Raw genomic sequence first — 25,242 nt, 5'->3', positions numbered from 1 at the left:
TACGGCGCACCGAACTTTACATAACTTCCGCTCAGTGCTTCGTCAATTGGAAGAGTTATTATTTTTAATATATCTATACTCAAATTCCCACATGGTATGTACCTTTAAAAAGACTGTACTTGTGTTTACATTGTTTATGTTTTTCTTCGATATTTGCGCTTTAATTTACTTCAGGCTGATGATGACCTATTACTAGGTCGAAACTAGTCCCTATGTAATTTTCATTTTGTATTGAAAAGGTGGACCAATAATAATATATTATTTTACTCTATTGTAATCACAGTTCAATACGGATCTATCATTATGAAACTTATTTCTTTTAATTGCTGGGAGTTGCCAAACCTGTCACTGTCACTGATAAGAACCTGATTGTTTGTATGAGAGTCATCGCAAATGGGACGACACCGCCTGGCCAGGTAGTCTACAACAGATCACAGCGGTCAGAATGAGGGAGGGAACAAGTGAGCCGGAAGTGACGGGTAAGAGCATGTAAAAAGGAATGCCGGAATGTGGCAACATCATGAAATGGCACGTGCAGTGCTCCTCCCTCCAACCTTACCTGTCAGACGCCAACTTTAGTTAAGTCTTATGCACAGGTACTTAGTGTTCCATAACCAAAATGAATAGAAATAAATATTTGAGAATTTTAATATTTCCTTAACGCTAAATGCGAATTTTGCCCTATTTTGAATTATGTGAAATCGAATATACAAATGCATTGCTCTTATCGAATAATTTTCGGGACTGGAAATTTCTTCTGTTACATGCGTGTTTATGCTAAATCGGGGTCACGCAAAATCGGGGTGGTACAGTAATATGAACTATGTTATTGTTTCACTTACATCAGGAACAACCTATATCAATAGGCCAATAAGCTCTTCAAGATGTCAGAAGGTTATATTTATAATACTTCAGTGAAATGTAAATTTCAATTATGTGTATTCCAGAATGGGTAACGCAATGAGAATTGCTCATGAACACACGAGATGCTCTTCAGAGGACAGGTGATTTCCAGATGTTGACAAGGAAGTTATTCGTCACTGATAAAGTGCTGGAAACCACTTTACAGGAACCAAATTGTGAAATGGAGACGGTTTTTGTACATAAAGAGAAAACCCACAAGCCCATTTCTCCAATAGAGCTTGAAGCATTTTCAGGTACGGTATGTACGATTTATGCAATTTTGTAACAGCAGCAGTATCTGTTTGAGAATTATGGAATGAAGCAGATGGTCATCCTATCCTTCGAGCTACAGTATCTCTTCAAGAGTTCCAAATAACCCAGTTTTGAGGTTTGTAATATGTAAGACAGACCTGCCCTAAGAAGTAATAACAAGTTAGCAGCAATAAGGAATGTCTTTGACATGTTCATTTCACAACTACCTGAAGTGTTTGTTCCATATGAAAATACTACTGTGGATGAACAGAAAGTTCGCTTTAGGGGAGAATGCCCTTAGGCAGTATTTATCTACCAAATGAAGAGAAAAGTATGGTTACTCTCGGATTTGGACACGCTTATGTATGCGCCGCTGAAGTTTACAATGGTAAACCAGTATCCAGACAGAGAGAATTGAACCCAGGAACGAATGTTTTATTGAGACTTGTCAAGCATACTGAGGGAACAGGGAGAAACGTCACTACAGACAATTTCTTCACCGACTTCACCCTGGCTAGCGAGCTTCTGAAAAAGAACCAGTTTTAACTATTACTGCATTGTTCTTTCTAAAATAACTGATCGTTACCTTTCCTAATGGAACATCCCTAGAGACTTGCTGATCCCATTTTCCACACTCCTCAATCAGACCAATTCCCAGGGACTCAACTTTTCATGCAGCATTAAATGATGGTTTGGAAAACTCAGGAAAACTAACCAGTTGTCCAAAACATAAAATTGAGATGACTCTGTGATAGATAGGTTAGTATAATTAGAAACGATAGATAAAAGGTGACCGTCGAAGAGACATATGCAAGTGCTGGCCAACAAGGGATATACCATGGATGGTACACAGGCGGAAGAAATAAATAATATACAAGAAGTCAGGAAGATACAAGGACACTAGTGGATGAACAAGAATAGGCTACTTATTGAAAGACAAGACACAACAAGTTACAAAGAGTACAGCACAAAAAATATCAAAACAATATCACAACAAATCACAAAGAAAATATTACAGAGATCAGTGAGAGTGACACTAATATTTAAAACTGGATTAATGAAAGAGAACAGACGTGCAATATCGTAGAAAACAAAGAGTAGGAGAAGGAATTAATGATCAGCATTTTCAATTACAAAATCTTGGCATACCGTAGGTAAGACTATTACACAGTTCAGGAATGTAAAGAAGTTTTTGAGAGAAATGACACACAGGAAGTTCATGTATATAAATAAAATCTTAACGACAGTGTGTCTGTACATTGACTATTTTGGCGAAATTTCGATACAGTTATCCGTTTCAGGTGTAATAATGACCATCTGCATATATTTTAGCTTTGGTGTCTGTTTGTTTATCCGTTTGTTTGCTTGTGTGTCTTTCTATAACTTGAAAACTACTGGATATATTTCCACCAAACATCATATTTAGAATCCACTTGTCCTTGGGTAGGTTTTAGTTTAAATATTGTTTCTAAATCCCTGAACTGACTCGGGGTTTATACAAAACCGGAACCGTGATTCTGCACTCCCTCGAAATATAGGCAAATAAACTTAATGGAAATCTACCTGCCTTCACGGAAATTAATTCTTAACCTTTTTTCTCATATGCATCATTTCGATACAAGGATTAATAAGGGAGATATCATTAATGGAGCGTGTTTCAGTGCAAGTCCCACCGGACTTAATGCAAGAGCGGGTGCGTGGAAAGCGTATTTCTTACAACTTGAAAACTACTGAAGAAATTTGAACCAAATTTTATATTTAGCATCCAACTGTCCACGGTTAGGTTTTAAGGTGAATACCATTTCAAATTTCCGGAATGGACTGGGGTTTTATAGGGAACTGAAATGGTGATTTTACTCTCCCAAAATATATACAGTACAAGACCAACCTGACTGAAAATACACCAACATTGATGGAACACCATTACAAAAATTTATTTTCTCTTGTGCATTTTTTCGACAGAAGGATTAATAAAGGAGATACTATGAAAGGTCGGTTTCTCAGGCTAAGTTCGGCGGACATAGCCCAAATGTAGTTGTACATGGAACAGATTCCTTATCTATCTATAAAAATCAAATCGTAATGACCGGGTGTCTGTTCACCGACTATTTCGGCGAAATTTTCGTACAGCTTTACGTTTAAGGGGAAACAATGACCTTCTACATACTTTTTAGCTACAGTTTCCTGAAAGCCCTAACTTACATCCCCCTCGCCCCAAATCAAGATTGCCTCACAATCTGCCACACCAGCTGAAAAATTGAAATTAAGCAAATTTATACGTTTTAGCCAGTAACCTACGGAAAACTTCCAAGATCTTTAAATTTTTCACTTTTCTGGCAAGGAATATCGAAATATGGAGGCAATTTTAAGACAGTGCAGATTTTAGTTTCGAGGTATCTAGCGGCTAAACGGTAATTCCTATCACAAAACGGATGGCACAACCTATGTTCAATTTGGAGTGATCTACAACTTTGGTCCTGTAATATTTTGCCATCTTTCTCCCCACCCCCCCCCCTCTCTCTCTCCCTCTCCCTTATACGGTAGATATGTCTGTATGTTTCGATTGTTCGTAAATGTTGTGCTTTTTACACGTATATACATAGTTTGACACACTTATAGGAACGATAGAGCTATCGAATTCGGCACGCACATTGACACGACCAATGGCTATATGCGCACCTAATTTCATGATTCTATCTTCCACATAAGTATGTGAAAAATAATGTAAAATGTTAAAAATGTACCCAAATTTCAACCCATTCAAATATCGTAACTCAATCGAACCCATAAATATGGGAAATATGGAAAAAGGTTTTAATACCAACATGTAGAGCGACAAAAGGGATGTCTGAGGGTGTAAACTGTTGATATGTTTTACCATTTAGGAGCAGTAAATCTCGAAATGAAGGTTTGCACTGACAAATATGCCCATGCTTATCTGTCAACTATATAAATATAATCGTAACCACCGTATGTCTGTACATTCACTATTTTGGCAGAATTTCTGTACAGTTATCTGTTTCAGGTGTAATAATGACCATCTGCATATTTCTTAGCTTTGATGTCTGAGTGGCTTTTCGTCTGTTTGATTGTATGAGTTCTTATAACTTGAGAACTACTGAATAAATTTCTACCAACCCCGATATTTGGAATCCACCTGTCCTTGAGTAGGTTTTAGGGCCAATATTATTTCTGAATACCTAAATTTACAGGGGGTCTATCCGAAACCAAAACCATGGTTTTGAACTCCCTCAGAATATGCACATTCGAAATCAATGGAAATCCATTTCTAAAACTTTTTTCTCATGTGCATTTTTCGACAGGAGGATTAATAAGTGAGATACCATGAACGGTCAATTTTGCAGGTTTAGACAAGCGGACATTGCACAAAAGGTGTTGTACGTGCAGCAGATTTCTTATCTATCTACATACGAGTAAACAAAACCGTAATGACTGTGTGTGTCTGTACATTGACTATTTTGGTGAAATTTTCGAAAAGCTACCCGTTTGAGGGGTAATAATGACCATCTGCATATTTTTCGGGGTAGTTTCCTGAAATTCCCCATTTTTAACCCCCTCACCCAAAATCCAGATTGCGGCATAATCTGCCAGACGAGCAAGAAAATTAAATTTGTAAAAATTATATGTTTTAGCCTGTAACGGATGGAAAACTTCCAAGATCTTTAAATTTTTCACTTTTTATCCCCGAATAACATTGTTACATGGAGGCAATTTTAATGATGATGCAGACCTACGTTTTGAGGTATTTCGTGGGATAAACGGGAAGTCCTATCACATAACAGATGGCACCATCTCCTGTCAATTTGGAGTGATCTTCAACCTTGGTCCTATGATTTTTTGTCATATCTGTATCCCTTATACGTTAGATTTGTCTCTATTTCTCGATTTTAATTAAATTTGGACTTTTACATGCATAATTCATACTTTCAGTCACTTACTGGAAAGATAGAAACATTAAATTCTACACGAATATTGGCCCACCTAGTATCCATATGCAAGTCAAATGCTATGTCACATAATTATACGAAAAGCAATACAATGTAAGATACGAGGTAATCTTACACAAAGTTCACCCTATTCAATGTTTCTAACTCAGTCTGACCCATGAATAGACGAGATGCGAGAAAATATCATAGGACCAGCCATTAGGCCACAAAATACTGCGGTTATGTTACAATCCTTTGACCATATAACGTACAGTTTAGCAGCAGTTAATCTGATAATGAAGGTCTGCAATATTGCAACCATGCATATACTTTCGTATGTCGATCTATACATATTCATTGATGTCGATTTGCAGCGATCGAGAAAGTGTGCGTCAGCTATTGTAATCAGTACTGCCCACACCAAATTTGACTGGCAGTAGGAATTGTGTCCTTCTACAATTCCTGTGGAACTGGCATTAGTAAGGAGGGCCTACCATTGTAATGAATACTTCACTTCTCGAGTTGACTTGCAGAAGGCAAGGGAGCATACAATTTTGTTCAGAACTCCCGTATCTGACGGTGTTTGGCTGTAGGCCAGGGTGCCCTCCATTATAAACTAAGGTAGCCATCTAAAGTGTGACTAGCATTAGGCATAGTGGCCTGCTATTTTGCTGGAAACTCACCAACTGTGTATGACGGGCAGTAAGCTGGCATCGGCAGGAAAAAGGGCTTGTCATTATAATGATAACTGCACAACTCAATTTTGACTGGTAGTAGGAAAGTTGCCTGTGATTATAATAGTAACTCCTCAACTGTAATCTGTCTGGAAGTAGGATAGGGGCCTGGCATCGTAACAAAAACTCCCCAAATAGGTCGTGAACGCCCAGTAGGCAATGGAGCCTGCAATTATAATATAAACTTCCCAACTTGATTGCGAATGGCAGTAGGCAAGAGAGCCTGCCGTTATCACCAGAACTCTGCAACCCACACTTTACGTTGGAAACTACATATGGGGACCTCCCCATGCTATTTCTTGGATAACGCTAAGCGACATGCAATTTTAAAAAATCTTGTTTACTGCACATACAGTATTTACTTCAATATCCACATACAATGTAGAATACCGTAACGAAGCACAGTGTGCTCCATATTTGCTAACATCGAGTGAAATCATAATTATTTTGTATTCAGCGCTTTAAAGAACGTCACATCACTACGTATCAGGCAGTGTGCGGAGAAGCAGGATCCGCAAACACTGGCGATGCCCACAATTGGCGAAAAAGCGTGGTTCATATAATCAATTTGTACACAGCGAACAAAATTGTCAATGCCAATGAAACTGCATGTTTTATGCAGAGCTCAAACTGACTTACCGTTTTACAGGAGAGAGGTGCCAGACGAGAAATTGTACAAAGGTGGGAGTCACTGTAATGTGTTGCAATGCACACGGAAGCGAGAGACTTCATGGGAAAGTTCGGTAAGGCGAGAAGTTTTAAGGGCGTCGGGCACTTACCGTGCACGTACAAAGCATCTAAAAATGGAAACAGCAGAGTAATCCAGAAAAGTGCTTTTTCTGCCTTTGCGTGAGGTTTTATTTGCCAGTGATTTATTCAAGTGCATTATTTGAAAAATGTAAATGCACCTTGTTGGATACATTTCGGAAATAGTTTTTTCTGACATTTGAAAGGTTTGAACTCTCCTTTAAACTCATGGATAAATGGCTCTTAGAATACCTCGTGACGGGCACGGGTTGGCATTTCTGAATTATGAGAGAAGTGCCATGGTGGGAAATTGTACAAGGATAGTCACTGTACGGTGTTGCAATGTAAACGGAAGCAAGAGGCTTCCTCTCGACGTCATAGGAAAGTTTGATAAGCCACGAAATTTTGAAGGGGACTATTTATTTTCCGTGCAAGTACAGGGAATCTAAAATGGAACAATACACTAATCCAGTGAATAAAGGGCTTGCACAGGGAGGCCAACATAGATTTCTCTTCGTCTTTGGATCATGCTTTTTTTCTTTCATTGCGGGAGTTTGTCTGTCAGTGAGTTATCCAAGTGCATTATTTGAATACTACTAATGCACCTTGAAAACATTTTTGGAATAGCTTTTAATCGATGGCATCTAAAAGGTTTAGACTGTGAAACATGGTTAATTCCATGCAGTAACGGGTCTTAGAATAATTTTTGACGCGTCAAGTGTTGGCATTTCTGATTTATGAGTTGACGGTAAATTCAAAATCATGTAATTTGAAGACAGATATTTGTGTCTCAACAACTTTGAATTTACGAGGTTTTACTGTAATTATATAGACCAGCTGAAGAGGGGAGGTACAGGAGAAGACATGACACATGGCACTAGAACTGCTGAGAGCATCCATGAAGAGTGTACAATCTAAAACCGATGATGTCATCCATGTTTGACGCAGATAATCAGCTGAGTGTAGTCCCGTAACTGTGGCAGTGTGCGCATATCAAATGCGGAGAAGAATGCAGCAGTAAATGACGAATGCGGTGAAGGTGAGTTCACAATGTTAAAAAGTAGTCAGTTGTAGCTACCTACTAACAAGAAAGGAAGATAAAAACTAAGGCTTATCAATTTCTATTCTTACGCCACCTATATAACGAAATTGAACTATTTTGGACAATAAAAGAGGAGGACAACACCAACGTAAAAAGAGTGTGAAGGAGACTTCCAGCAACACATGATGACAGACACGTCAGGCAGGTACACTGTAGAACACCTTATTAAGAAATACTTTGAACTTTGTTAATCTAAACAAATGGCAATGCAGCATGGTGAAAAACATGGCCATGAGTCTTCATATGACCGAATATAAACACAGTTTACATCAATAGAAAGGTAATTGACCTTTCTATCAATATTACACAAAGGCAAATTAATGAATATACTTGAAAGTATCTATATTGAGATTGATCAGAAACGAAATCCCAGTCAGAATATTAATGAAATCATGGAAAATATCAATATATTATTTAAAGAGGCTACCAAATTAGACTCATCTAGAAAAACCGTCAAAAAGGATCCCAAAAAATAACCAACACACCGCCTTCCGATTAACTCCACCCTACACAACATTCCCCCTACTTTCCCTTCCGTTTCACCTAGCCTATCACAGCGCCACTCCTCAGTTAGTTCCACCCTACACAACACTTCACCCGCTTTCCTCACTTCACCTACCTCTCCTTCTGATATTCCCCGCCCACCGCAAGTGCTCACACGTACACAGAACTCAGTCAGTTAACGACACGGTTTAAGGGAGGACGTCAAATACAACACGATCGACTATAAGGTAATCAACTCCATTATCCTTTTATTTCCATGAACATACATTTTTGCAAGGTTTTCTCCTTTAAAATACCCTCCTTTTCACTCATTCCTTTCTCGTCTTAGACTCATTTTAATACTCCAACAGCAACTCAACTTCAACTACAGTTGTTTTATCAAGAGTTCCCCAATAACTATACGTTAAGAAAATCTTGTATATCTCTAATTTTATCTTCAAGACTAACAAATATACACGTCTCCAACATAAAAGAAGAACCTCATCGCCGATTTTACTCCGTCACTTGGACACTGACTTGTTGAAATTTTAACCAACATGAATGAACATTTTATTTTATCATCATAACTATCAAATGTGTTTTAATTTTCATGCCATTTTGTCAAATCACTTAGCTATTGTATCATCATAACTATCACATGTGTTTTAAATGTCTTGCCATTTTGTCAAATCTTTCAGCTGAAGACGTTCCATAATCAGAACAAAATATGTTTTAGAGATTAAGCTGGTTTATATCATGTAATTAATAAAACTATTATATAGAATTGATAAGTATTGGAAGGTGGGAACCTACTTATAACTTAACCTTAGGTGTGTTGAGCCAATACGGGATAAAATATGAGATTATAAGTCACAATCAAGACTGTGGCACAATCTGCTAGACGAGCTAGAAAACTGAAAATGGGAACAATTAAACATTTCAGCCTGTAACTGATGGAAGACTTCCAAGATCTTTAAATTTTTGACTTTTTATTAGCAAAGAATATCAAAAGATGGAGGCAATTTTAAGAACAGAGTAGACAATCGTTTCGAGACATTTCACGGCTAAACGGTAAGTCGTATAACAAACCGGATGGCACAATCTCAGTTCAATTTGGAGTGATCTACAACTTTGGTCCTATGACTTATTGTCGTAATTCTATCCCTTATGCTTTAAATTTGGCTCTATTTCTGGATTCTCCTAAATTTTACACTTTGTACACGTATAATTAATGGTTTGATTCACTTATAGGAAAGATAGGATCATCAAATTCTACATGAATATTGGCCTACTCAGTAGCCATATGTGAGCCAAATTCTATGTTTGAACCTGTCGCATAAGTATCTGAAAATAATCCACTGAGTGTAAACCTCACACAAATTTCCCCCCATTCAAAGTTTCTAAAACAATCTTACCTTTAAATAGATGAAATACGATGAAATATCATAGGGTCAGCCATTTCGATCCCTAAATGAGGCCAGAAGCGTCTTATCGTACAATCCGTTTTTCGATATGAGGCACCGTTTAGAAGCAGTTATTCTGTACATACAGGTGAACATGCATATACTTCCGTATGTCGATCTACATTTATTCATTTAAGTCGATCTAGAAAGGGTGTGTCTGACATTGTAAAGAATACTTTACAAATCAATAGTGACTGTCAGCAGGAGCGCGTCTGCTGTTGTAATCAGTACTCCCCACATCGACTTTAACTGGCAGTAGGAACAGGGTCCTCCTCCAATGACTGTGTACCATTGTTATGAAAAATTCTCTTCCCGATTTGACTAGCAGAAGGCAAGGGGGCGTGCATTTCTTTCAAAACTCTTTTTACCTGATTCTCTTTATCATTAGGTATAGCTGCCCCCTTGCAAGGGTGCCCCCGATTATTAAAAAATTTACCCATCAAAATGCGACTTACATTACGCATAGTGAATTGCGGTAGACAACTGGACCTGTCGTTATCATGACAACTCTGCAACTGGCACCTTACATTGGAAAAAATGTCTGCGGACCTCCCTGTGCTTTTTCTTTTTTTTTTTTTTTTGCTAGGGGCTTTACGTCGCACCGACACAGATAGGTCTTATGGCGACGATATGATAGGAAAGGCCTAGGAGTTGGAAGGAAGCGGCCGTGGCCTTAATTAAGGTACAGACCCAGCATTTGCCTGGTGTGAAAATGGGAAACCACGGAAAACCATCTTCAGGGCAGCCGATAGTGGGATTTGAACCTACTATCTCCCGGATGCAACCTCACAGCCGCGCGCCTCTACACGCACGGCCAACTCGCCCGGTGAGCTTTTTCTTGGATAACGCCAAGAGACATGCAATTTACTTCAATATCCATATACAACGTAGAGTACCGTAGCGACGCACGGGTACATTTGCTAGTTATAACTAAAAGCGAGCTACTGTATACTAGTGTTGAATCCATACTTTTCGGGACTACAGGAGAGAGATCAACCAAACTTGGTACACTTATGACTTACTATCAGGCGACAAATTCGTGGAGGTATGACGAGCATAGCACCCCTACCAGGAGGTGAGATGTAGATATAAGTGAAAATAGTGTCAAATCCATTCTTTTGGAGGTCCCTGAGATGAATAGTGATGGTCTAGAATTTTTTAAGTCCAAGTTCAGCCTCCTTACGAACAGGGGTGAGAAAAAGTGAAAAGAAAAATATCCAAAATGACCGAGATAATGGATGTATGTATGTATGTATGTTCCAGCATAAGTCTCAACCAAAATTGGACTTATTGTCTGGAAAAAAGTATTTAGAGGTTGGAGACCCCTAGCCCCTAAAAGACTGATATTTTGGTCTGATCCATAGTAGAGATTTTACTCTCCTACAATAGATACAAGACCAACCTCACTGGAAATTGAATAAACTTGATGGAAATCCATTTCTAAAACATTTTTCCTCATGGGCATTTTTTCAACAAGAGAATGGTCATAGCTCAAATGTGTTGTACAAGAAGCAGATCCTTATCTATCTATATAAATAAAATCGTAACGACCGTGCGTCTGGGCATTGATTATTTTTGCAAAATTTTCACACACCTATCCGTTTAACAGGTACTAATGACCATCTGCACAATATTTAGCTTTAGTTTCCTGAAAGTCCTAAGTTCCCCCCTTCACCCAAATTCAAGATTCCGGCACAATCTGCCATACGAGCTAGAAAATTGAAATTATAAGTTTTAGCTGGTAACCGACGGAAAACTTCCAAGATCTTTAAATTTTTCACTCGTTATCCCTGAAGAATGTCGAAATATACAGGCAATTTAAATGACGGAGCAGACCTTCGTTTCGAGTATTTCACAGCTAAGTGGAAAGTCCTATCACAAAAGGGATGGCACAAGCTTGGTTCAATTTGGAGTGATCTACAACTTTGGGCCTATGACATTTTGTCAAATCTCTCTCTCCCTTACATGTTGGATTTGGCTGCATTTCTCGACTGTTAGTAAGTTTTGTGCATTTTACACTATATTACATAGTTTGACACACTCAGAAGAAAGATAGAGTCACTGAATTTGGCGCACATATGGACACGACCAACGGCTGTATGGGAATAAAATTTCATAATCCTAGCTTCCACACAAGTATGTGAAAAAAAAATATATATATATAAAATGTTAAAAATGTACCCAAATTCACCGCATTCGAACAACACAACTCCATCGAACCCATACATAAGGCAGATACGAGAAAGTGTTTTCAGACAAAACACGTAGACCAGTAAACGGGGCGTTTGATGGTGCAAACCGTTTGTTGATATCATCAACTGTTCAGGAGCAGTAAATCACTAAATGAAGGGCTGCATATACAAACTTGCCCGTGCTCACCTGTCATCTTTTGTAACGACCGTGTGCCACTACATTGACCATCTTGGCAAAATTTCCCTACAGTTATGTGTTTCAGGTGTAAACATGACCACCTGCATATCTTTTAGCTTTGGTGTCTGTTTGACTATAACTTGAAAACTACTGGACATATTTACATGACACATCTTATTTAGAATTCGCCTGTCCTTGGGTAGGTTTTAGGGCCAATATTGTTTCTAAATTCCTAAACTGACTAGGGGTTTATACGAAACCAAAACCATGATTTTGCACTCTCGCAAAATATACTCAGCCAAACTTAATGGAAATCAACCTGCTTCAATGGAAAACAATTTGTAAACCTATATTTTTTCCCATGTGCATCATCTCAATACGAGGATTAATAAAGGAGATATCGTTAACGAACTGTTTTTTGGTGCAAATCCCACTGGACTTACCTCAAGAGTGGATGCGTGTACAGCGTATTTCTTATAACTTCAAAACTAATGAAGATATTTCAACCAAATTTTTTATTTAGCTTCCACCTGTCCAAAGGTTGGTTTTAAGGTCCATACCATTTAAAATTCCCAGATTGGATTGAGGGTTTATAGGGAACCAAAATGGTGATTTTATTCTCCCACAACATATACAAAACCAGCCTGACTGGAAATTGATAAAACTTGATGGAAATCCATTTATAAAACTTTTTTTCACATGGGCATTCTTTGACGGTAGGATTAATAAGTGATTCTGCAGGCTAGTTCCAAGCGACATAGCCCAAATTTTGTTACATGTGGAGCAAATTCCTTATCTATCTATCTGTATAATAAAATTGTAACGACCCTGTGTCTGTGCATTGACTACTTCGGTGAAATTTACGTACAGCTATCTCTTAAAGGGGTAATAAAGACCATCTGCACAATTTTTAGCTTTAATTTCCTGAGAGTCCTAAGTTCCCTGCCTTGCCCAAAATCAAGATAACGGCACCATCTGCCAGACGAGCTAGAAAACACAAATCAGGCAAAATTATGCATATTAGCTGCTAACCAACAGAAAAGTTCCACGAGCTTTAAATTTTTCACTTTTTATACCTGAAGAATATCGAAATATGGTGCCAACTGTGATGATGGGAGCAGACCCTCGTTTCAAGCTATTTGGTGCCTAAATCGTCAAGTCCTTTCACAAAACAGATGGCACAATCTTGGTTCAATTTGGAGTGATCTACAATTTTGGTCCTATGAACTTTGTAGTCTCTCTCACCCTTATATATTAGATTTGGCTGTATTTCTCGATTCTTCCTACATTTTGTGCTTTTTACATGTATATTACATAGTCTGACACACTTAACACTAGGTTTACCGCAGCGGTCAAAATGATCGTTTTCAGTTTTGTTTTCTCTATCACTCTCGTTATACGGTTAGAACATACAAACCCTTCGGTGGCTTTTAACAGTATTTAGTGTACTTTTCGGCACATAGCTTCAAAAACCCGTAATTCCTTTCTAGTTAGCGCTATGAGGTCATATACCTACTTTTACCGGGCGGTCATTTTGACCGGTATTGTAGTAGCTACCCCATCAGAATTTTGTGGCATTCATTTAGAACGGGATATCACTCTAACAAGCTGTTACAGTGTACTTTATTGCCATAGTATAGGATACAACTTACTGTTGTGCTGCGATGGGACAGCCGATGGCTCTTTTCAAACATGATACAAATACACTGACAGGAAAATACAGTCAGTATTTGTTCAGTAATGAAAGAAAGGTGTGCAATCGTAATGAGCAGTCAATTGTCGTGTTCACTCGTTACAAACATTCAAAATAGATTTCCCGATTGTAATTCCCTCGAAGAAGCATGTTCTCGCGTAGTCTGCAAATGGATGCCGAAATTCTGAAGCATAAGCATATAATTTCCCCATCACAATCAAGCGATGAAGCTGGGACTGATTTAGACCTCGATAATTGCGAAGACCTGTATAATTTGACAAACGGAAATAGTTCGGATAGTGATTCCAGTTGCGTAGAGCCTGCAGAATTTCCACGTGAACATGACATCACACAGCAGCCTTCGACCTGAAAGGTTAGGGAACTACCCGCCAAATGGCAATGCACATACACTAGCAAAGCAGCTGATGACAAAGGTAAGACTATTTGAAGGTAGTCATTTTGTATTTACGTAATTCTGTGCACAGTGTAAGTAAGTTTGGTATTAAATTTTGCAGGTGAAGGAAACACTAAGTAAGATAATGAATTTACTAGCAAGGAGCATGGTATCAACCACAGAAGGCCGAGCACATGCTGTGGTAGGTAGCGTGGTCAGCATAAAACGGTCGGCGAGGAAGAAGTCGCTTTGGATAGAACAGTGCGGACTCTTGTTGATCTACAAAGCCTGCCAGGCCGTCGAGGACAGTAAAATATACTGAGGGAAGTCCGAGGTCCCACAAGACACGCAAAACGCCACATTGAAGGAACTTGTGCCACTACAGCTTGTCGTCTTTTTATTGACGAATCCAAGCAGCGCCACATCGAATGATATATTGAGGTTGGAGCCCGCGAAGTTCTGAACAATCCTGAACGGAAACTTTTTTGGAAGAATTGGATGCTGTCATTGGTTTTTCATATGCACGCGGAACTTATGGAGCTGACACGAACGTTCTCGGTCTGTGGTCACAGAAGCGAGATTCTGGAATTTTCTCCCAAACTGTGGCACGAAACCGTTTCCTGGATATCATGAGGTTTCTTCGATTTGATGACAGATCTACCAGCAGAGATCACCTGAAAATTGATAGATTGGCGCTTGTATCTCTTGTGGGGGACAAATTTATATCTAATTTTACTATATGCTTCAGACCAAGTGAGAACATTACCGTGGATGAACAACTCTTTCCATCGAATGCTAGATGCACATTCATGCAGTATATGGCCAATTAACTAGAAAAGTTTGGTATGAAATTTTGGTTGGCTGTGATGTGGAAGTCAAGTATGTTGTAAACGGTTTTTCTATCTTGGAAAAGATGAAATGCGACCCTCCGATCAGACCCTAAGTGAACACGTAGTATTGCGTCTTGCTGAGTTTTCTTATCAATCAGGGAAGAAGTGTGTAAAGGGAACAAGATAATTGAAAGGTGTGCAATCTCTAAAACAACTGGTCTGTTGTTAAGTTCACTTCAAAGGTGACCAAGCAAAGTGTGTGTGTGTGTTCAGTGCGACAAATAAGTTGAAAAGCAGAAAGTGACATTCATGAAGATATGTATATAATATAAGGTAAAGTGTGTAAGAAGAACATTCCGCCTTCCTATTGTACTTATTTGTTTATTTATTTATTCATAATAGTGTTTACAAGTCATGCATGATAATCATTAAATTATGGTCTATGATGTTTTTATACTAAATTCGAACCTTTTTCAGACATCAATATCCTCAAGAAACGAATACCTGCCACTATCGGTCAAAATGACCACTTCGGTAAAAGTAGGTAGAAAGAATGTTTGATAATCCTAGTGTTAAAGGAAATATAGAGTCATCGAATTTGGCAAGCACATTGACAAGACCAATGGCTATATGAGAACCAGATTTCATGACTCCAGCTTCCACGTAAGTTTGTGAAAAATAATGTAAATTGTTAAAAATGTACCCAAATTCACCCCATTCCTATATCGTAACTCGATTGAACCCATAGGCTAAATATGGGAGAAACGAGAAAATGTACAAACATGCCCATTCTTACCCGTCATCTACATAAATAAAATCGTAATGACCGTGTGCCTGTATATTCACCATTCTGGCCAAATTTCCCTACAGTTGTCCATTTTATTTTTGTTATTTTTTGGCTTTGATGACTGATTGTTTGTCTATAACTAGAAAACTACTGGATATATTTCCAACAAAATTCATATTTAGAATACGCCTGACGTTGGGTAGGTTATAGGGCCAATACTGTTTCTCAATCCTTTTTTTTTTTTTTTTTTGCTAGGGGCTTTACGTCGCACCGACACAGATAGGTCTTATGGCGACGATGGGATAGGAAAGGCCTAGGAGTTGGAAGGAAGCGGCCGTGGCCTTAATTAAGGTACAGCCCCAGCATTTGCCTGGTGTGAAAATGGGAAACCACGGAAAACCATTTTCAGGGCTGCCGATAGTGGGATTCGAACCTACTATCTCCCGGATGCAAGCTCACAGCCGCGCGCCTCTACACGCACGGCCAACTCGCCCGGTTCTCAATCCCTGAACTGACTGGGGAGTTTATAAGAAACTGAAACCGTGATTTTGCATTCCCAAAAACATACTCAACCAAACTTAATGGGAATCTACCTGCCTTCACGGAAATCCATTTTTAAAACATTTTCTCATGTGCATCATTTCAATATGAGGATTAATAAGGGAGATATTGTTAATGGACCAATTTTTGGTGCGAGTCCCACCAGACTTAACTCAAGAGCGGGTGCAAGTAAGCCATATTTTTTATTACTTGAAAACTGCTGATGATATTTCAACCAAACTTTATATTTAGCATCCACCTGTCCAAAGATAGGTTTTAAGGTCCATATCATTTCCATGTGACCTTGCCGCGGTGGGGAGGCTTGCGAGTCCCAATAACGCAAATAGCCGAGCCGCAGGTGCAACCATATCGGATGAGTATCTGTTGAGAGACCAGACTAACGAATGGTTCATCGAAAGGGGGATAGCAGCCTTTCAGAAGTTTCAAGGGCAGCAGTCTGGATGATTGACTGATATGGCCTTGTAATAATACTCAACATGGCTTAGCTGTGTTGATAATGCTACACGGCTGAAAGCAATGGGAAACTACAGCCGTAACTAACTCCCGAGGACATGCAGCTCTCTCTGTATGAATGATATACTGATAATGGCTTCCTCCCGGGTAAAATATTCCGGAGGTAAACTAGTCCCCCATTCGGGTCTCCGGGTAGGGATTACACGAGAGGGGGCAATCATCAGGAAGATGGATACTGACATTCTGCGAGTCGGAGCATGGAATGTTAGAAGTTTGAATCGTTGTGGTAGGTTAGAGAATCTGAAAATGGAGATGGATAGACTAAAGTTAGATGTAGTTGGTATAAGTGAAGTACGTTGGCAGGAAGAACAGGATTTTTGATCAGGTGACTACCGAATTATAACACGAAATCAAACTAGGGAAATGCAGGAGTTGGCTTAATAATGAATAAGAAAATAGGGCAGCGGGTAAGCTATTACGACCAGCATAGTGAAAGAATTATTGTTGTCAAGATAGACACCAAACCAATGCCCACCACAATACTGCAAGTCTATTTGCCTACTAGTTCAGCGGATGACCAGGAAATTGAAAAAATATATGAAGAGATAGAAGATTTAATACAATATGCAAAAGGTGACGAGAATCTAATTGTGATGGGAGAGTGGAATGCAGTGGTAGGCCAAGGAAGAGAAGGTAATACAGTAGGAGAATTAGGATTGGGACAAAGGAACGAAAGAGGAACTCGGCTGATTGAATTCTGCACTGATCATAATTTAGTCCTTGCCAATACTTGGTTCAAACACCACAAACGACGCCTGTATAAGTGGACGAGACCTGGAGACACTGGATGATATCAAATAGACTTCATTATGATTAGGCAGAGATTCAGAAACCAGCGTTGGATTGCAAAACTTTCCCAGGAGCAGACGTGGACTCGACCACAACTTGTTGGTCATGAAATGCCATCTGAAGTTGAAGAAATTGAAGAAAGGAAAGATTGCAAAAAGATGGGATCTACACAAGTTGAAAGAAAAGAGTGTGAGGGATTGTTTCAAGGAACATGTGGCACAAAGGCTAAATTAAAAGGCTGAAGGAAACACAATAGAGGAAGAGTGGATAGTCATGAAATATGAAGTCAGTAGGGCTGCTGAATAAATGTTAGGAAGGAAGAAAAGATCAACTAAGAATCAGTGGATAACTCAGGAGATACCAGACCTGATTGATGAACGACGAAAATACAAGAATGCTAGAAATGAAGAGGGCAGAAAAGAATACAGGTGATTAAAGAATCAAGTGGATAGAAAGTGCAACATAGCTAAGGAAGAATGGCTGAAGGAGAAGTGCAAAGATGTCGAAGGTTGTATAGTCCTGGGAAAGGTAGATGCTGCATACAGGAAAATCAAGGAAACCTTTGGAGAAAGGAAATCTAGGTGTATGAATATTAAGAGCTCAGATGGAAAACCACTTCTAGGGAAAGAAGACAAAGCAGAAAGATGGCAGGAACATATCCAACAGTTGTATCATGGTAAAGATGTAGATAATTTGGTTCTGGAACAAGAAGAGGCTGTCGATGCTGATGAAATGGAAGACCCAATTTTGAGGTCAGAGTTTGACAGAGCTGTGAGAGACCTAAACAGGAACGAGGCACCTGGAATTGATGACATTCCTTCTGAATTACTGACCGCCTTAGGGGAAAGCAGCATGGCAAGGTTATTCCATTTAGTGTGTAAGATGTATGAGACAGGACATGTCCCATCCGATTTTCGGCAGAATGTTGTTATACCTATTTCCAAGAAAGCCGGTGCTGACAGGTGTGAAAACTACCGCACCATTAGTTTAGTATCACATGCCTGCAAAATTTTAACACGTATTATTTACAGAAGAATGGAAAAACAAGTTGAAGCTGAGTTGGGAGAAGATCAATATGGCTTTAGAAGAAATGTAGGAACACGTGAAGTAATCCTGACTTTACGTCTGATCTTAGAGGATCGAATCAAGAAGGACAAGCCCAAGTACATGGCATTTGTAGATCTAGAAAACGCATTCGATAATGTTGATTGGACCAAGCTATTTACGATTCTGAAGGTAATTGGGATCAGATTCCGAGAAGGAAGAATTATCTACAATCTGTATAAAAATCAGTCTGCAGTGATAAGAATCAAGGGCTTTGAAAAAGAAGCAGCAATCCAGAAAGGAGTGAGGCAAGGCTGCAGTTTGTCCCCCTTCCTCTTCAATGTTTACATAGAACAGGCAGTAAAGGAAATCAAAGAGGAATTTGGAAAGGGAATCACAATCCAAGGAGGGGAAACCAAAACCTTCAGATTTGCCAATAATATTGTTATTTTATCTGAGACTGCAGAAGATTACAAGTCATTAACCTCATTTTTTGGTCCGTATTGACGACGGTGAATACATACAATTTCCAGAATATTCGTTTAATGTCAACCTAGTCAATACTTACAATAACACATTTTGTGGTTAAATAATTATAAAAAATAGACAGATCGTGAACATGTTTCGCCCTTCTTAATGGGCATCATCAGCACAATGTACCTGATCTAAATAAATCTACATAAAATCATGTGGTTAATAACCACATTAAACGTGGAAAGTATTGAATAGGTGGTTTTTTATTAAATTATCCTTGATATCTATGCCTAAGCTGCTGAATGGTATGGACGAAGTCTTGGGTAAGGAGTACAAGATGAAAATAAATAAGTCCAAAACAAAATTAATGGAGAGCAGTCGAACGAAGGCAGGTGATGCAGGAAATATTAGATTAGGAAATGAAGTCTTATAGGAAGTAGATGAATATTGTTACTTGGGTAGTAAAATAACAAACAATGGCAGAAGTAAGGAGGACATAAAATGCAGACTAGCACAAGCAAGGAAGAGCTTTCTTAAGAAAAGTAATTTGCTCACTTCAAACATTGATATAGAAATTAGAAAGATGTTTTTGAAGACTTTCGTGTGGAGTGGGGCATTGTATGGAAGCGAAACATGGACGATAACTAGCTCAGAAAGAAAGAGAATAGAAGCTTTTGAAATGTGGTGTTACAGAAGAATGCTGAAGGTGAGATGGATAGATCGAATCACAAATGAAGAGATACTGAATCGAATTGGTGAGAGGAGATCGATTTAGGTAAATTTGACAAGAAGAAGAGATAGAATGATAGGACACATCTTAAGACACCCGGGACTTGTGCAGTTGGTTCTTGAAGGAAGTGTAGGTGGTAAGAACAGTAGGGGTAGACCAAGGTTTAAATATGACAAGCAGATTAGAGCACATGTAGGATGCAATAGTTACATAGAAATGAAAAGGTTAGGACATGATAGGGTGGCATGGAGGGCTACAGCGAACCAGTCTATGGACTGATGACTCACACACATATCATTTCAAATTCCTGGAATGGTCTGGGCGTTTATAGGGAAACAAAATGGTGCTTTTACTTTGCCACAATATATACAAGACCAACCTGACCAGAAATTGAACAAACATGATGAAAATCATTTCTAAAACATTTTCTTCTTGGACATTTTTTGGCAGGATGATTAATAAGTGAGATATCATGAACAGTCGCTTTTGCAGGCTAAGTTCAGTGGACAAAACCCAAAAGGCGTTGTACATGGAGCAGATTCCTCATATATATATAAATAAAACTGTAATGACCATGTGTCTGTACATTTACTATTTTGGTGATATTTCTGTACAGTTATCTATTCAAGGTGTAACAATAACCATCTACATATTTTTTAGCTTTGGTGTCTGTCTATAACTTAAAACTACTAGATGTATTTCTACCAAATTTCATATTTAGTATCCACCTGTCCTTGAGTAGGTTTTAGGAACAATATAGTTTCTAAATCCCTAATTTCACTGGGGATTTCTATGAAACTGAAACCACAATTTTGCACCCCCACAAAATACACACAGCCTAACTGAAAATCTACCTGCCTTAATGGAAATAAATTTCTAAACCTTTTTTTTCATGTGCATTATTTCGATATGAGGATTAATAAGGCAGATATCATTAAAGGACTGTTTTTCGGTACAAGTCACACCGGACTTAACTCAAGAGCGGGTGCATGTAAAGCGTTACTTCTTTTAAGTTGAAAACTTCTGCACATACTTCAAATATACTTTACATTTACCATCCACCTGTTCAATGTTAGATTTTGACATCCGTACTATTTCAAATTACCGGAAAAGATGGGGGGTTTATAGGGAACCGAGACAGTGATTTTACTCCCACAATTTTTACAAGACCAGCCTGACTGGAAATTGACAAACCTGGATGGAAATCCATTTATAAAATTTTCCTCATGTGCATTCTTTCAACAGGAGGATTACTAAATATCATGAAATGTTGGTTTTGCAGGCTAAGTCCAGCGGACAAAGCCCAAAAGGTGTTGTACTATCATGATCCCAAGTATTTCGGGTGGAAGAGGACACAAGTAATGTCTGGGCGAAGATTTTGGCCAACCCTGGAGATGAAGGAGAAATATCCCAGGCAACATAACATGTGTTCGTCTTCCAAGAGGTGGGGCTTGTGACATTGCACACCCAGAGGTCACTCCCAACTCCAGGATTTTTGGTAACTGATTAAGATAAACATTCTGGCTACATTAGCTTTTCCTGAACAAGGAAAACTATTAATTAACTGTAATTTAATTGCGATGAACTGTTCATGATGTAATACCACCCCAACACATGGGATTTAATTGTTTGATCAGCGCTGAACGATTTTCCAAATGCCCTTGTGTCTCTGATAATCATAATTATTTAATACTTACTACGGTTTTTGATTACTATTATGATTATTATTATTATTATTAGTAGTAGTAGTAGTAGTAGCAATAGTATTTGACAGGGCCCATATTGACAAAAATAAGGTTATTCCGTCTTACAGTTATTGAGCATGAAGCCATTTGATAATGAAGTCATAGTCGAGAACGCTTAAATTTCAGCCAGACTTCCTACACAAGAATTAAAAAGAAACTGGAGAATTTGACCCTCAATGAGTTGACATACACATCATGTCTGTTGCTTTGAAGGAGTCATGTGGTTCCTCTCCTCATCCCCTCTGCCTTCATTGTCGAGCGTGTGTTTCGTTCATAGCAGATACCCTCATACTTCGTTTCCTCCACCTCCCCTCACTCTTCAGATGTGTGCATGTGTTAACGCATCTAGTGGATATGACCAATGAGAGAGAGAGTGTAAGAAGGTACCAGGTGGTTCTCAAGGCTGTACTTATTTCTTACCTGAAATGAATATTTCTGGCCATGAGATACTACAGAATTTGAGTTTACGTACAGCAGATTCATTTACATAGAAATAAAATCATAACGACAGTGTGTCTGTACATTAACTATTTCGGCAAAATTTTCATACAGTATCCATTTCAGGTGTAATAATGGCTATCTGCAAAATTTTAGCTACAGTTTCCTGAAAGTCCTATATATTACCCCCTCGGCCACAATCAAGACTGTGGCACAATATTCTAGATGAGCTAGAAAATTGAAATTAGTTGAAAATATACATTTCAGCCCGTAACTGATGGAAAACTTCAAAGATCTTGAAACTTTTGACTTTTTATTACCAAAGAATATCGAAATATGAAGGCAATTTTAACAACGGAGTAGACAATCGTTTTGAGCCATTTCACGGCTAAACGGTAAGTTGTATCACCAAACGGTTGGCACAATCTCTGTTCAATTTGTAGTGATCTACCACTTCGGTCCTATGATGTTTCATCGTATATCCATTCCTTATATGTTACAATTTTATGTATTCCTCGAATATACCTATATTTTCCTCTTTGTGCATGTAGTTTGTAGTTCGAGTGACTTAAACGAAAGATAGAATCATATAATTCAACACGAACATTGGCCCACCCAGTATCCACAACTGAGCCAATTTCTATATTTGTAGCTGTCACATTAGTGCCCAAAGATGAGAAAAAATTATCCAATTTCACGTTATTCAATGTTTCTAACTCAATTTTACAACTAAATAGATGAGACAGAAGAAAATGTCTTAAGACTGCCATTTTGACCACTAAATGAGGCATCCTATTGTACAATCCCTTTGTCGATATGATGTATTGTATAGCAGCAGTTAATCTGTAAATGAAAGTTTGCAATATTGTTAACATGCAATCGATGTGTGTATTCATTAACATCTGTTTTTAGGGATGTAGAAAGGGTGTCTGTCATAATTAATTAATAGTAGCATCTGCTACTGTAATCATTACTCTCCATAGAGACTTTTAATGGCAGTAGGAATGGAATCCTTTCCAACCCCTGTGTAACTGGCATTAGTAAGCAGGAACTACCATTCAAATGAATAACTCCCTTTTTTATTTGACTGGCAGAAGTCCAGGGACCATTCAATTTTGGTAAAAACTCCCTTCATTAATTGTGTTTGGGAGTAGGCAAGTGTGCCTGCCATTATAAAAAAATGTACCCATCTAAAATGTGACTGGTATTAGGCATAGTGGCCTTGCTATTACAAAGGAAATTCACAAACTCAGTGTGACTTTCATTAAGAAAAGGGTGCTGTCATTATGATAACAGTGCAACTCAATTCTGACAAGTAGTAGGGAAGGTGCCTGCTATTATAATAAAAACTCCTCAACTGTAATGTGTCTGGAAGTAGGAACGGGCACCTGCCATTGTAATGAGAACTCATCAAATCTATTGTGACCACGCAGTAGGTAGAGGTCGCAGCCTTCGAAGTGGATAATCATTAATCACTCTCTTCAGAAAATGTTTAAGTCCAAAGCATGTCCTTCATTCTCGATAATAATACCCCAAATCTTCCTTCCCGATGCAATCTATTCTTAAGTATATCACATTACACAATAACTTTTGCACACTAACTGTTAATTCAATGATAAAACATTCTTTGTAACCTGTTTCGCATCCAGCAGATGCTTTTCAGTGTCGTTATTCTTGAAACATCCTTCCCCGTGACGACATTTTCGTCTTCTTAACCAGAAATGATTCCATTATATATGTGCTTAATGTGGCCCTTAATTCTGTAAATACCGAGCTCGATAGCTGCAGTCGCTTAATTGCGGCCAGTATCCAGTATTCGGGAGATAGTAGGTTCGAACCCCACTATCGGCAGCCCTGAAAATGGTTTTCTGTGGTTTCCCATTTTCACACCAGGCAAATGCTGGGGCTGTACCTTAATTAAGGCCACGGCTGATTCCTTCCCACTCCTAGCCCTATCCTGTCCCATCGTCGCCATAAGACCTATCTGAGTCGGTGCGACGTAAAGCAACTAGCAAAAAAAAAAAAAAAATTCTGTAAATACATCATTTAAGGATTTGTAATGGAAAAGAGCAGAGAAACGCCTTCATTAGCACAATGAATTTGACAATGCTTACGATCGAATAAGTACCGTTGCAAACTCACAAGCAATTTAACAAGGGGGATTTATCAGACAAGCTGGAAAGGACTGAGCATATTTCTCTCTTTGCTTCTCTTTGTCCATAGAAAATGACTTTCATGATGTCAAATTTCCGTAATAATTTTCCTTTTGATCGTAATGCCGTACTTGTGATATGAAATCCGTAACAATTACAGACAACACGTAGTAGTTGGCACCTCTGAGTAGATAATGGGCCTCCCACAATAATGAAAACTTACCAAATCAATTGTGAATGGCAGTAGGCAGGTGAGCATGCCGTTATCATCACAACACTGCTACATGCAATTTACATTGGAAATAACGTATGGGAACCTCGCAACTTCTGCTTCTGGATAACGCTAAGAGACATGCAATTTTTAAAACTCTTATTCACAGCACGTACAGTAATTTACTTCAATATCCGTATACAATGTAGAATGCTTTACCACGGCATGGGTACATTTGCTAGTAATTAATGAAGTCAATAAACGTGTATCATTTGGAAGAAACTAGTAAAATATCCAGTAACAGTAACAAAAAATGTATCTTATAGCAAATCTGTGTTCAAAAATATTTAGAAAGTCAAAAGAACTGGTAGGAATGACACCAGCACCCAAATGATATAACGTGCAGGTCTTTGCACCAATGGTAACTGCTACACAATACTTAACGCAAGGTCATGGAACAGCTTGAAGGAAAAGTGAAAATTAGGTAAGTAAACAGTCAATCTCATAAAAAATTATATTTTCCATAGGACTACCAATCGTATGCATTGAAATTAAGGGTCAACCACTGGTATCAGTTGAGCCATTTTCTAACTATCTTCACTACCTGATGATGGCTTATCAAATTATGCACATTACCTCAAGAGAGTTTTCCTGTGTTGACTCTTGCTCTGTTAACTCTGACTTGGCTTCCTTTTTCACTTCTGATATATGTCCAATATTTTCCTGTGAAAAATAAGATACATTAGTTATGCACATTACACACATCTACAAACATAGTAATCAACAAATGGGATGATAATTCATTACCTGCCAGTATTACAGTTACTTTCAAAATATCACTAATTTTTAAGGAGGATTTCTACCAGCAGAGGATTCTTA

General features: G+C 38.5%; 1 protein-coding gene across 3 annotated transcripts in view; it reads right to left on the bottom strand.

The window, feature by feature from the left end:
• LOC137502855 (zinc finger protein 569-like) overlaps positions 1–25,242 on the bottom strand; it is a 73,046-nt gene that overhangs the window by 32,143 nt on the left and 15,661 nt on the right. For all 3 annotated transcript variants that reach the window (XM_068229998.1, XM_068230000.1, XM_068229999.1), the window contains one exon: positions 25,000–25,086. In XM_068229998.1, coding sequence (XP_068086099.1) covers positions 25,000–25,086 — 87 coding nt within the window. The remainder of the gene's footprint in view (positions 1–24,999; positions 25,087–25,242) is intronic.

Source organism: Anabrus simplex, chromosome 13, assembly GCF_040414725.1.
Source record: "Anabrus simplex isolate iqAnaSimp1 chromosome 13, ASM4041472v1, whole genome shotgun sequence".
Taxonomy (NCBI): Eukaryota; Metazoa; Arthropoda; class Insecta; order Orthoptera; family Tettigoniidae; genus Anabrus; species Anabrus simplex.
Note: the sequence above shows the minus strand (reverse complement) of the source record. Positions and strands in the feature narration are given on the sequence as shown.